We start from the raw sequence: 13,919 nt of genomic DNA, 5'->3' as shown, positions 1-13,919 counted from the left end.
CCACCTTTAATAGCCTACAGGGGGTGGGCACCCTTACTATTCCCCCTTTTGAGGGCTTCCCATAGCTTGTAGCTTGCCTCGGAAAACTAAGTATGAGTCCGAAGCCTGCGCTCTGCAAGTCCTACCCACGGGCTCGGGGCTGTCGTGCCTTTGCCATTCTTGTACCGCACACCTGCTATGCACCTCCTGCACGCCTGTGCATTCGGGGCAAAGTAGGGGAATAAAACTAGCCATGGAAGTTGTACTGCTATGGTTCAGGGGGGTTAGGGGTGGGAAATAGAATCATCAACCAAGCGACCACACAAATAAATGTACAGATCGCAAACAGTTGTAGGTATTTGGGTGGAGAGGTACGTACACAGGGCCTTGAGAACAGATAAGCAGGGAACCTGGTCTAGTTACTTCTAATTAATGGAGGAAGGGACACATTGGCCGAGATCTAAAGGGTTAGTAGGGGGAGGATGATGTATGCAGCAGAGAACAGAGGTGGCCAGTTTGGCTGGAAGATGGGGATGTAATGTGATGTGAGAGGCTCAAACAGAATCACACTGGGAGCTGAGGAGACTAGAATAAAAGTTGTAGAATCAGAAGAGAGCTCAGTATGACATGTGGGCTGAAAATATGCAATCATCAATCACTTCTTTAATAGCAATAACCAGTGGGAAACAAAAATGGGAAAAGTTTGCTTTCATTAGAGAAAGCGATGATCTAAGACACCAAAGATTCTTCTTAAAAATTACCCAGACCTAGTGAAAAAATTAAGAGATCTTACTTAAAGCCTAAAACTAGCTCGGAACAACTGTGGGAAATTATTGTATGGAAAATCAATATAATCAAAAAGCCCTTATTCTGAAATCCATGTGTAAATGTGATACAGCTCTACCAGAATCCCAATGTGACTTCCCTTGCAAGTGGAAAAATGATTTTAAAGTCTCTGTGAAATATGAAAGCTTAACAATATCATTAAGCTGTTTTTGAAAATTGATTTCACTAAGGGGGGGAGTTGTTTACCAACTATTCAATACTAATGGTTACTATAAAGCAACTGTAATTTAATTTTTTTGATTTTTAAAAAAGTTTTTATTAAGTAATTTCTACACCCATCATGGGGCTTGAGCTCACAACCCCAAGATCAAGAGTTGCATGCTCCACGGCCTGAGCCAGCCACGTGCCCCGCAACGGTGTAATTTTCATAGCATGGTGTAGCAACAGTGAAAGATGCATCAGTGGGGAAAAAAAAAAAAAAAAAAAAAAAAAGCTGGGTTCAGAAATACATGTGAGAATGTAGTGTATTTTGACAAAATAAAAATTCAGTGGGTACATCTTTATTTTCAAAACTTTAAAAGCCTATTATTAGAGACCTGGGTTATGTGGATCATGGTTTTTAGAATGTATTATTAACAGTATACTATTCTGGTGTATATCTCTGTAATGTATTTCAAACCTCTATCTACCATTAATCCTAATAACTTAGAAATTTTACTTTTCTCGGAGAAGGAGTACGTTTCCAAGTATAGCTTAACGTTTCTGTACTGTGGTACTATGACAGCTTGAGTTGCTCAGGGTGAAATGTGAATGTTGATTTACAAAGTCTGTCGTTGACCTCGGGTTAGATGAGAGATACAAGAACGCATTTTTAAGATGAGAAATACAAGAACACATTTCTGAACTTTAAGAAGTTCAGAGGTACGCCTGCAGTAACAAATTGGGTGTTTCTAAGGAGTATATACATATTTCAATCAGAGCGATTAAGACCTGTCAAATATTCTTGAAGAACCAAGAACTCTGGTGTAGATGAATAACTGTGTTATAAGTTGCCAGAAGGTTAGCCACATTAAAGCAGAGTCTCAAAAATAAATAAATAAATAAATAAATAAATAAATAAATAAATAAATAAATAAATATAAAAAATAAATAAATAAATAATAAATAGAGAGTCTCTAAGGTGATAATTAAAACAGATCCATTGTTCCCAAGGTTGTAATAATAAATTCATACACCAATGGATTAGATAGTCAAATCTCAGAAATATATCTTTGAGTCCTTTAACAGTTCTAACCTACGTCATTATCATCCTCATCATTATCCAGTTAACTCCTTAATTCCCCGAAGAGCACAGCGCATGATGATCTAAAATTTTGTTTCACTTGTAATAATGACACTTTAAAATTGAAAAATTTAGCTCCTGGATTATGACTCTAGGATTGAAGGGCTCAATGGCAAGAGTAAGGAGGTTCCTCAGGACAAAGAAATTTGAAATATGAGCCAAGCCTCACCCTGGGGAGGGACACATCAGAGGCCTGCACGTAGTTCACTGTCCTGAAATTAACTGCAATGAACTCTCTTCTTGGATATTAAAAGTTACTCAACTTCAACATCTCTCTCATTTCTGTGCAGGGAGGATGTGAGGACAGCAAACGTAATTGCCGCAGAAGCTGTGACCTGCCTTGTCATCGACAGAGAGTGAGTACATTGGGTTGTTATGCGTCCTGCGTACTCTGATCAGCGACGTGCTTGAGTTCTTGGAATTAGGCAGTTATTGATACTTGTTGGATATTCTTTCATTTTAAAATGAGGCTGTATATTTGATTCTCATTCCCTATTACTCCTGGAGGTGGCTGGCTCTGCCTTGAGAGCCTTGAGAGCTTCCACAGGGTGCGTGACTGTGACAAGCCCCACTGCAGTTAGCTCATTTACACACGGGCCATAATGCAGTGTCCCAGAAATGTGAGGATTAATGAGAACACACGAGGAAGCATGGGCCCCAGTGGATTTTGTACCCAGGAGGGGAGACATATATCTATATATATTTATATCTTTTAAGATTTTATTCATTTATTCACAAGAGACACAGAGAGAGAGGCAGAGACACAGGCCAGAGGGAGAAGTAGGCTCCCTGTGGGGACCTCAATGTGGGACTCCTCCTAGATCCCCGGGATCACAACCTGAGCCAAAGGCAGATGCTCAACCACTGAGCCACCCCGGAGCCCTTGAACCTGGGAGGATCTTAACAATGCTAGCTATCTGGGTAAATTTGGAGAGTAATAATTATGATTATCACTGCTATAGAATATATAATCATTACTATTATTATTAAGACATGGATCATTCCTTCAGCATGTTAGATATCTCCATTCTCTCATCCCCAGACTCCTATAAGAGAAGCTTTTAAGGAAGGTGCTTTTTGGAGGAAACATCATTTTAGACAAGCGTATACTTAGGGTCATTGCGAGTGTTGGCAATGATGTTTCTCATTGTTCCTTGCCTCCGTTCTGGCTTTGCTAGTCTCATTGCCTGCGTGCTTTATGTGTTAAGCTACAAATAATCCGATTACTGAGTCTCCAGGGGCCTGGGCAAAATGTGTGTGTACTATCTGGTGTGCACACTGTTGTGTGTGTGGGTGAGTCCATCAGGAGAGCCAAGCACCTGACCCAAGGGGAAGAACCACAAAGCACCCCTTTCGTGCAGCCAGTAGAGCCTGACAATGGGGGCCAAATGCAAGCAGTCCAGCATGATAGAGTCACACGTTGAGCTCAGCAAGCTCAAGGTAGAGAAGGATCCACCTGGTCCACAGATCTCCATCCTGGATGCCCCTGGTCCACGGATCTCCACCTGGTCCACTGATCTCCACCTGGTCCACGGATCTCCATCCTGGACGCCCCTCGGCGCTGGGTCTGTAGGAACCAGAGCAGGGGCACAGCTGTAGAATGGCACGTCCATGAATGTCTCGACACAGATATTCTTTATCTCGTTCCCAGAAAAACCATGCCTATTTGTGGGAGCAATCACTAACCGGTTGTTTCCTTGGTTTGCCTAACTTCTTACTGAGGATCTTCCAGGTGCAAGGCGTTGTGTGCGGTGCTGTGAGAAGAATCAGAGGGCACCACACATCCTGATTTGGGGGTTTCACACCTACTAGAGAAGACATGGCCTGTGTGCAAGGCAGGAAGTGGGAAGGGTCCAGAGCACCCACGTACAGGAGGCCAGCGCAGGGAGCCACTGCTACTAAGGAGGATCGGGGAAGTCTTTGTGAAGGACATGGCATGGTTAGGTGGACCTGGAGGGACAGGCAATAGAAATAGTGGGAACAGCATAAGCAGTACTCGTAAGGGTGGTTGGCAGAGGTGCTGTGACAAGTGAGCTCGCAGATACATTGGGGCTGCTTCCCCAGGAACGCTCAGTGTCGGGACTGTTTCATGCAGCCAGGGTGTCACTGTATCACTGGATTGGTAAGCTAACCTGAGATTGCTGTGTAAGATGAATTGGCGGAGGGCTCGGAGGCCAAATATCAGGTTAGTGTCTGTAAATCCAAGTGTGATCAGGAGACCAGTTATAGGAGAGCTGCACTGGAATGAAGAAGTAAAACCAGAGGGCTTACTCCTTGACTGAATGTAGAGGGCATGAAAGGAATTAGGGATGTACTCGAGATCGAGAAGATCCAGGAGTAGAGAGAAATCCATTTGGGAGGCACAGTGATATTCCGTTAAAAATATAATGAATGTGACATATAAGATGGACACTCAAGAACAGATGCCCTGCAGGAGATAAGTAACATGAGTTCTTGTTAGAGTTAAATTAAATTAAAATTAGCTTAAAAATTGCTTAGGGAGAGTTAACAGCTGTAGCCGCAAGTTTGGTGGAATAGCGTGAGCAAAAAAAAAAAAAAAAAACCAGCAGAAGATAAAAGGACCAAGTTTAGAATTTGGGAAAATTCTTACATTTAAGAATGAAGCAGAAGGAGAAAAACCAGTGAATGACAATGAAGCGTTGGCTATTGGAGCAGAGCAGGAAACCTCACAAAGGAAGAGAAGATTCACAAGAGGAAGGGTCGGTGGCAGTGTTCAGTGTAGGTGGAAGCCAAGGGGTATACAGATAGAGGTGAAAGGTTTCAATCAAGAATGGCATCATCATATGGTTTCACTCTACATGGAATATGAGAAATAGTGAAAGGGATTATAAGGGAAAGGAAGGGAACTGAGTGAGAAAAGTTAGAGAGGGAGACAAACCACGAAAGACTCCTAACTCTGGGAAACAAAGGGTTGTGGAAGGGCAGGTGGGTAAGGGGATGATGGGGTGACTGGGTGATGGGCACTCGATGGGATGAGCACTGGGTGTCATACTATATGTTGGCAGATTGAATTTAAATTTTTTTAAAAATTAAAAATTAAAATTGCAAAAAAAAAAAAAGGAATGGTATCCAGACTGCAGGGAGTGAGTGGGTGCTGAGGAAGTGAGATCACCCAGACTAAGGGCTCTGTCTTTCAGCAACTTGGTGGAAGGAAGGAAAGGGGAGGGAAGGGGGGAGGAGAGGAGGGTGGGAGGAGAGCATGAAACATTGGTGGGCTCCTGGGGGGTGTCCTTGTGACAATCACACACAGGAAGACGGCCTGACTGTAGAACTCAGAAAGTGCATTTCTATGCTCTTAGAGGTGAAGTGGGTCTTCCCACCAAAAGTTGAATTCACAGCTTAAAAAACAAAACAACAACAACAAAACCCCACTGTAACTGAAGCCTCCTGTCAAGAGCTGCTGCTGGAACCTAATTTATGGCCAATTAGGGGAGCACCACGGCTTCATCCCATGCAAACAGATGGCAGACATTAGAACTGTCAACAAAAGGAGCTTCTTTCACAAATTTACAAGCGAGGTACCATGTTACATAAGCCAGTAATTATGCTTTATCATTCCGGAGGGAGAGCAAAAGAACATTATTGTAACTAATCATGCACGTCAGAATTTCTTTTAGAAAATGCTCATTGACAAACTAGAGAATGATAAACAGATACATGGTTTTCCCAAAAAGTATTCTCTAATGATTAGATTCTTACAGCCTCATCGGGATCTTAGTAACTATCTGCAGTGATCCTAGAATTTGCGAAAACTGACTAAAAAAAGGTCTAACAGAACAGTCTATGTCCATTAATGCAACTTTTGAATATTAAAAAAAATAACTAGGTGTCTTTAGCGCCTCTCATCTTGGAATCCATGAAAATAAATAAATGTGAGAGTAGGTACGTTAGTGCTTTCCGTGATCAGTTATGCAATGCCTGCTTCTTCATTGGCATGAGTTGTTGATGAAGCTAGAGATTCAAGAAAGATCGTTTATTTTTCAACATGTTGAGATCATTGTTAAAAGGCAGTAAGTTAACTGCTAGTAAGTAGTCAAAGAGTTTTATATTTTTTTTCCTCAGGAAATTAGGATCTAAGTTAGAATCCTAATTTTCTGTGTAACCTTGCAGAGCTTGCCATACTGGTTACGAAAATTAAAATATTTTCTTAAAAAAAATTTTTTTTTTCTTACTGGTTAGTAAATAGCAGTGGTCCGAGCTCCCTGAGTATCCCTAATGCTCCTCTACTGCCCGGCTCATCTGACCTCCCCACCCATGACTCTCCCAATCCCTCCTTGATGCAACAACTAAAAGGTGGCTTCTATAGATCCGAGTCCTAGTATCCATCCTGATCGGCCAATTCCTGTGTCATACTGTTAATTGGTTGACTGTCATCCCTGGTAATCTGAAGCTAAAATAACATCTCATCATCATTGGTTTCCCAACTTTTGTTTTACCCAATCCATTGTATAAATAAAATAGAAAGAAAGCAGGGACTTTTCTGGCTCCAGGTGTAAAATCCCTAGGGTACCCAAGGGTCTTCCAGATGATGCCCAAGGCCCTCCATGGGACTCCAGGAGTCACTAAAGTAATTTACACACCACATATGGCTAAGCTTTACATCATTGACCCTTGGGATGTTCAGTCATACTTTGGAATCATTTGTGGCTTCAGACAGTTGTCATTGAGACGTAATTGGGGATGGAAGCCTAGAACTAGCCTAGAGGAAGTGCAGTGTGCTGGGGCATAAAATGATGTGTTTTAAAGGGAATCTCAAGTATCAGATTATATGACATTGTAAAGGGCAGGCCTAGACCTCAAGGTATCCTTATATCCCTATAGATCAGGGAAGCTGGGGTGACTGTGGTTCAAGTTTTTAACCTCCTAGAGCTCTAGTTGCCTCATCTGTAACAGGCATATTCATGCCATGTGTTTAAAAGAGCAGTGGAGATGCTAGTCATGAGGGTGGTGCCTGGAAGGCAGCTCGTAAGTCTGAGGATGGTCTCAAGACTCACTGAGAATAGTGAAGCAAACAGATTACCAAGAAAGATTGGAGACTGAGAAAAAGTCACTTCTACACTACAGACTATTTCTCAATACCCAAATGGGGGCTTATGTATTAAAATTGGGGTTAGAACTAGACTATAGGAAATTTTATGTTTATTCATTAGGAAAAGTAGCAGTGAATGCCTGCTTCCTGTCTCAGATACATGGACTCTTGGGATAAACAAGACACAAATTCAATTTAGGTCTGAAAATTGAGTCTATAAGGCCAGGTCACTTGGAGACAACTCTGTGCCTATATTAAAATTGTTTTGAAAAAAAAAATAAAAAAAAAATAAAATTGTTTTGTGTTTCCTTACCAGTGCTGATAGCAAAACCCCCTGTGTTCGGGTCACCCTGGCCTCTACCTGTAGTGCTTTCTAATACTAGTTTTCAGCTCTTGAGCCAAACGTGCATCAGTCTCCAGAGATCCTGCTTCTGATCCTGGTGTTCACCCAAATTTCTCCCCACCCTTCTCGATTCTGGTGGGCTGGTCTCTTCCTCCATTTGCCTTTGCTATGGCTAATCAGATGTTCGACTCCAAGGTCAAGAAAAAATAAAAATACTAGATCCCCTTCATCTGCACTCTGGGCTAGTGGGCCAGACAGGCAAGAGCCTGGGAAACCTTCTATATTATGATCAGAATGCCAGAGGAGATGGAAACATATGGAGAAAAGTTCCTATATCCAGCTTCTCTCAGAGGGAGGTGCTCTAGATGTTTCTGAGAAGCAACTGGTGGGAGGGCTGAGGCTCACCAAGACACATGCTCAAGGAAGAGCAAAAGATCACTAAACTACCCAACAAAAATGGTGGCTTGTGTTACGAGCAGGAGTTTTATGTTCTGAGTGGAGTATGCTTTGTGAAGCCAGAGCTGCATGACTTAAGCCAGGGGTCGGAAAACTCTAAAAGGATCAGCTAGCAAATATTTATGCTTTACAGACCTTGTGTTCTCGGTTGCAACTCGCCAACTCTGCTGTAGTAATGAGAAGTGAGCCAAAGACAATGCATAAATGAATGAGCATGGTTGTGTCCCTATAGGCTTTGTTTATGTGTGCTGAAATTTGAAGTTCATAGTTTCAGGGGTTAAGAAGTATTACTCATCTTTTGAGATTTTTTTTTTTATTTCCACCATTTATCAAAATCATGCTTAGCTCATGGCCACCCAAGGAAAACAGACAACTGACTGAATTTGGCTTCTGAGGCATAGTTTTGCTGACACTTGACTTAAACAGTGTCAGAGAATTGAGCGCTGCCCCCGTGGTCCTGTTCTGATCTCCCTCCCTGCTGTGCTCCACCTGTCTTTTAGATACAGCGAATATATAAAGACAGATTCGCAGTGCCCTCCTGTGCTGGGCCTCCACATGCCATCTATCTGCTTGCCTCTCCCTCTCTGATACCCATCCACCTAAGTCCTCTGTAGGCACAACCCTTGTGCATCATGGGCACACACACAGCTTTCTTTGTTTTCCATCCTTGTTCTTATTTATGCTTTTTTTTTTAAGAGTTTTATTCATTTATTCATGAGAGACACAGAGAGAGAGGCAGAGACACAGGCAGAAGGAGAAGCAGGCTCCAAACAGGGAGCCCGATGTGGGACTCGATCCTGGGATGCCAGGATCACGCCCTGAGCCAAAGGCAGATGCTCAACCACTGAGCCACCCAGGCGTCCCTATTTCTGCTCTTTTTAAGAAGATTTTATGTATTTGAGAGAGAGAGAGAGAAAGAGAGAGAGCACAAATGGGGTGAGAGGCAGAGAGGCAGAGGGAGAAGCAGACTCACCGCTGAGCTGGTTCCCCAATGTGGGGTTCAATCCCAGGACCCTGAGATTATGACCTGAGCCAAAGGCAGATGCTTAACCAACTAAGTCACCCAGGCACCCCTTCTTATTTCTACTCTTGCATTCGCTAGGAATTCACTTTAGCTTTGCATTAACTTGGTTAATAGCTAATTAGAAATTAAGGTGGTTCTCTGCAACAGTTATTTGCATTTTGATGACATACCCCAAAAGATAGAGAAATCATAAAAATTCAGAAGATTCTAGTATTCCAGGTCCCCTGAGGGAGGACAGTAGGGGAAGGATTTGGAGACAGCAGAATCCTTCATGCATCCTCTGACCCCATCGGCCAAGTCAGTCTCACGAAGCCCTATGTGCCCAGTGGCATTTGTCCCTCTTAGGTCACCTGTGTCCTTGTCTTTATATAACTCGCCATTCTGTGTCCACATGATAGGTCCATAGGGAGCGCACGCCACATTGCCTGTAGTCACATTGGTTAACTGATAGGGTGATAAACTTAAAATATTTCACAGCCTCAGCTTTTCCTACAGCCTAAATGGATTTTATTTTGGTTCATTTTCCAGGATGAAATCTAGGGGTGATGTGAGGATATTTGCAGGCTGATCACAGAAACCAAGTATACCTTACAAGCATTGTATCAGCTGCGATCATTTGGGTTTGTCTTTTTTTATGGAGCTGTTATTGATTGGTATGCTTTATAAAAAAAATATTAAGCAGGAAAGATAAAATCCAGAAGTTTAGAAGACAGAGAGACATTATATTTGTTCAGTTCAATGATGTGACTTGAATGATAGTGTGCCCTGAACAAGCATGATCTGACTACAAATAAGCATATTTCCACTAGAAAAGAAGAATATTTGGAGACCATTTGTGGTTTTGGTAATGGAGAGAAGTGGATGGGACTGCAGTTTGTCATGTGTGCCTATCCCAGGGCTTTAAAATGGGAGACCTTCCTCCGACTCCAAGTCTTCACAGAGATGATGCATAGCATCGCTGGAGAAGTCTTTGAGAAGGCCCAGGCTCTTGCTTCATCCACCCAGCTAGAAATTACTGCTTACCTGCTCCATGTCAGCCACCCAGACATCTAGTCGCCGGGGGTCTAAAAAAAAGACCTGTAAACATATGACTTATTCTCATACCTGTCATATGGGTAACTTTCAGCTCTAATCTGTTAAGTCACAAGCTGTTGGAGGTTCTCAGGGTACCCTTTTGTAACCACTGGACTCTGTTCAATTAAAAGAAGTCCAAAGCCATTAATATATGGGTATGCCACTAATCAAAATGCACTAAATTTTTTATTTGAAAACCATTGTTAAAAACATGTAGATGGTCAGTGGATTAAGTTGCAAAGTCAGCAGAGATTTAAGAAGGAGAGGTAGGAAGGACCTTCTAGACTGGGGCCTGACCAACATTTCCCATTAGGGGTGAGATAGTAAATATTTTGAACTTTGTGGCCTATAGTCTGTCCCAAAAGCTTAACTCTGCCATTTGGCCCAAGGGCCGTAGTTTGGTGTAAGCGCTGTTACAAGTCAGCTTTATTTTTACAAGTGATGAAATTAGGTTCAGAAGTGTCAGGTGCACTCAAATCACACTGCTTAATAGGAAGAATGAATCAAGATACTTAGCATATTCACATGCTTGTCTTCTAATGCTAGATCTTAGAATTTTAGAGCTTAAAGAGACTTTGAAGAATCTCTCTTCCAAATTCTTTAGAAGTGAAAAAGGTAAGTCCTGGAAGGAATATGGACTGTCCAAGCTCTTTATTTTCTTTTTAGGATTTTATTTATTTATTTTGAGAGAGAGAGAGAGACAGGCAGACAGTAAGAACTCAAGCACAGGGAGAGGGAGGGACAAGCAGACGACTCTGCACTGAGCACGAAGCCCATCTGGGCTCGATCCCGCAAACCTGAGATCATGACCTGAGCGGAAATCAAGAGTGAGATGCTAAATTGACTGAGCCAACCCTGACAGTCAAGGTTCTGTAGAGCCAGAGATGGAATTACAATGCAGCTCTCATGGCATCCGTTTCAGTGCATTTGCACCTGACTCATGTTATGATTTAAATTACCAAGATAGAAAACTCATGCATGTATTAATTCAATAAGCACCCGGTGAGGATCCAGTCTGTGTTCAGCCTTAGGGTCACTGCTGTGATAAATGCATAAAAGGGAGATAGTTGGTTCAAGAAGCTCATAATCACGAAAATGAACAAACAGTATAATGGTATAAGAGTCTACCTGAGAAAGGAGAAATGGTTGGTTTGTGAAATGAGCTAAAATACTCTCATTGAACTAAATCTGAAGTGAATTCGACTACTTCTAAGAAAAAAGATGAGTGAGTCAAATCTTTGGCTGCCAGCCTCGCCGCCTCAAAACACCATTGTGGATTGTGGCTAGATAGTTGAGTCACTGAATTAAGATGACAGTTTTATCATTTCAGTGAATTTATTTCATTAAGAGTATATGAACCTGTACTCAGCCACTCCTTTGGCCTTCCGTGGTAAGTCGGGCTGTCCTGTCATTTTTCACAGTAGCCTCCTCCCCTTGCTATGTCATCGGTTGACGACACCCGTCAGTCTGTTTTGACTCATGATCTAGAAGCTTGAGGAGGACAGAAGCCAGGTTTACATTGCTCATGCTGCCTCGTTGGTTCTCAGCGTCATGTCAGGACACGTACTAGGTCCTCCCCAAGTAGCTGTTGAAAAGCTGTATCAGTCAGGGTCCAACCAGGAGACAAGCAGCACACGGTAGTCTGAACAAGAAAAGTTTGTTTTGAAGAATTAGTAGCTGTACCAGGAGATTGAAGTAAGAAGCTAGCAAGAAAGGAGAAGAGCTCTGGAGAATTCAGGGATGGTAGATGGGACTAGTCACCAGCTCTAGGCCTGAAGGACAGCACTCGGGGAAGACCCCACCCCCACCGACCCTCCCTTGTCCCTCCTCCAGCCGCTACCCTGCTGGGACTGGGGACCCGACCTTGCTGTAGAACAGGGGTCCTGAAACTCGGCACTACTGACATTTTGGGTGAGAGAGTTTGTTTTTTTACGGAGCGCAGGCCTATGCATTGTAGGATGCTTATCAGCATCCTGACGATGATGACTTCTTCTTTTCTTCTTCTTCCTTCTTCCTCTCCCTCTCCCTCCTTCTCCTCTTCCTCCTCCTTTTCCTCCTCTTCTTCTTCATAAGAGACACACGGTGGGGGAGGGGGAGGCAGAAACATGGTAGAGGGAGAAGCAGGCTCCCTGTGGGGAGCCCAATGTGGGACTCAATCCCAGGACCCTGAGCCAAAGGCAGATGCTCATCCAAGAGCCATTCAGGTGTCCCAGCATCCTGACTTCTACCTACCAGATGGTAGTAACACTCCCCATCATCCATCACTGGGTTAAGCAACAGTGTCTCCAGACATTGCCTAATGTTCCCTGTGGGGCAGCATCACCCTGGTGGAAGGACATGGTGGTGGTTTGCTGGATGGTAACCAGGTGCTGGGACACTGGGTCCGTAGAACTTGTGCCCTGTAGGGTTCCAGGGAAAGCCATCCACAGGGTGGTATGACACTGCCTGTGGGGAGGTCCACTGAGGGAACCTGCTGGCTTCATGGTGTTGCTGATCAGCTGCTGGGCCCTGGAGAAGCTACAGGAACCCCCCAGGCTCACAGGGACAAGGAGACAGAACCCCTCACTCTGGCAGTGTCTCCCCAGTGCCCTCTCCTGACAAAGCTTCAAAGCCAGTTGATGGAGAAAAAAAATGATCCCAGATCTGTTTTTACAGAGCAGTGAAAAAGGGTGAGTTTGGAGCTGGCAGGCAGTAAATCAACAACCAGTACAGATTCCAAATCAAATCCTCCTCGCAGTTCTAGAGCTTTAAAGATAAACAGAAGGTCCCCGAAGGAACTCCTGGTCAATTCAGGGGCGTTAAAGATCAACATGAGAGACCCTTCCAGTTTAATAAAAAGGATGGAGGAGTGTGTCGTGCCTGGAGCATCCCAGAGGACGTACTGGACAAAGTCACATCTTTAAGTTGAATCAGGTCTCTAAGTTAGGGAGAGGTTGTACAGGTGAAGAAGAGACCGTAAAGTCAGCTCCCACCCAAGGAAGGGCATGTACACGAGCAAGGGATTTGGAAAGGCCACTGTCCAGCGATGAGTGGAATATGGCAGGAACAGAGGACTTTGGAGTTAAGAACTAAATGGTCAGTGAGACAGGTGGAGTGTGGGGAGATACGGTAAGAGAGAGGGGATCAGGACAGATTGTGAAGAAGTCTGATGTCTCAAATTGTCCCCTGGGCAGTGAGGAACCCCGGGGAGAACTCTTGGTGTCTGCGTTTGGTTTTGAAGGATGGGAATGGAAGGTTGACTCCAAAGGGGCAGAAGTCAGGCTGATGGGAGAGTGATGGGAGACGGTTCACCCGAGTCCAAGAGCCGCCACGCCACCCCAGGGCAGAGTTGGGGCAAGATTTAAATGGGGGAGATGGAGAGGAGCTTTGATCGGGGTAGGGGTGGAGGCTGTCTCCAACAGGCGGGGAGCATGGGAGCTACCACAGGCTCAGGGGCTGCCATTATGGGTGTGATAACTTCCACCTGCCCAAGTGGCAGTGTTCAGACGGAGAGGTCCACGGGAGGTTAGAAATGAGTTTGTTTCAAAAAAAAAAAAAAAAAAGAAATGAGTTTGTTTCCTGAAAGTCAGATGATGAATGGAAATTGATGTTGGGGTTCACAGTTAATCAGTTTTAAAATATTAATATAAATATTAGTATATTTTAAAATATTCCGATCACAGTGGTGGCGTTCATTACAACGATTGTTTTGTCTACCTTGATGAATGAATAATTCGTTTTGTTTTAGAAATGCCTAAAACCATTCTGTGTTTCTTGTATTCCCCTCCCGCCTTGGATGTTTCAAAAACCTCTTTAGAGATTCGGCAGTGTCCCTGGAAGCAGTTGTGTGAGTGGATGAGGAAATCTGTGAACACTTTGTTTCCGC

The 13,919-nt window shown here is 43.6% G+C and overlaps 1 protein-coding gene across 5 annotated transcripts in view; it reads left to right on the top strand.

Moving 5' to 3' along the window:
- Positions 1-13,919, top strand: part of PRKG1 (protein kinase cGMP-dependent 1) — a 1,199,428-nt gene that overhangs the window by 1,051,561 nt on the left and 133,948 nt on the right. For all 5 annotated transcript variants that reach the window (XM_038576027.1, XM_038576026.1, XM_038576028.1 and 2 more), the window contains one exon: positions 2,398-2,463. In XM_038576027.1, coding sequence (XP_038431955.1) covers positions 2,398-2,463 — 66 coding nt within the window. The remainder of the gene's footprint in view (positions 1-2,397; positions 2,464-13,919) is intronic.

Source organism: Canis lupus, chromosome 26, assembly GCF_011100685.1.
Source record: "Canis lupus familiaris isolate Mischka breed German Shepherd chromosome 26, alternate assembly UU_Cfam_GSD_1.0, whole genome shotgun sequence".
Classification (NCBI taxonomy): domain Eukaryota; kingdom Metazoa; phylum Chordata; class Mammalia; order Carnivora; family Canidae; genus Canis; species Canis lupus.
Note: the sequence above shows the minus strand (reverse complement) of the source record. Positions and strands in the feature narration are given on the sequence as shown.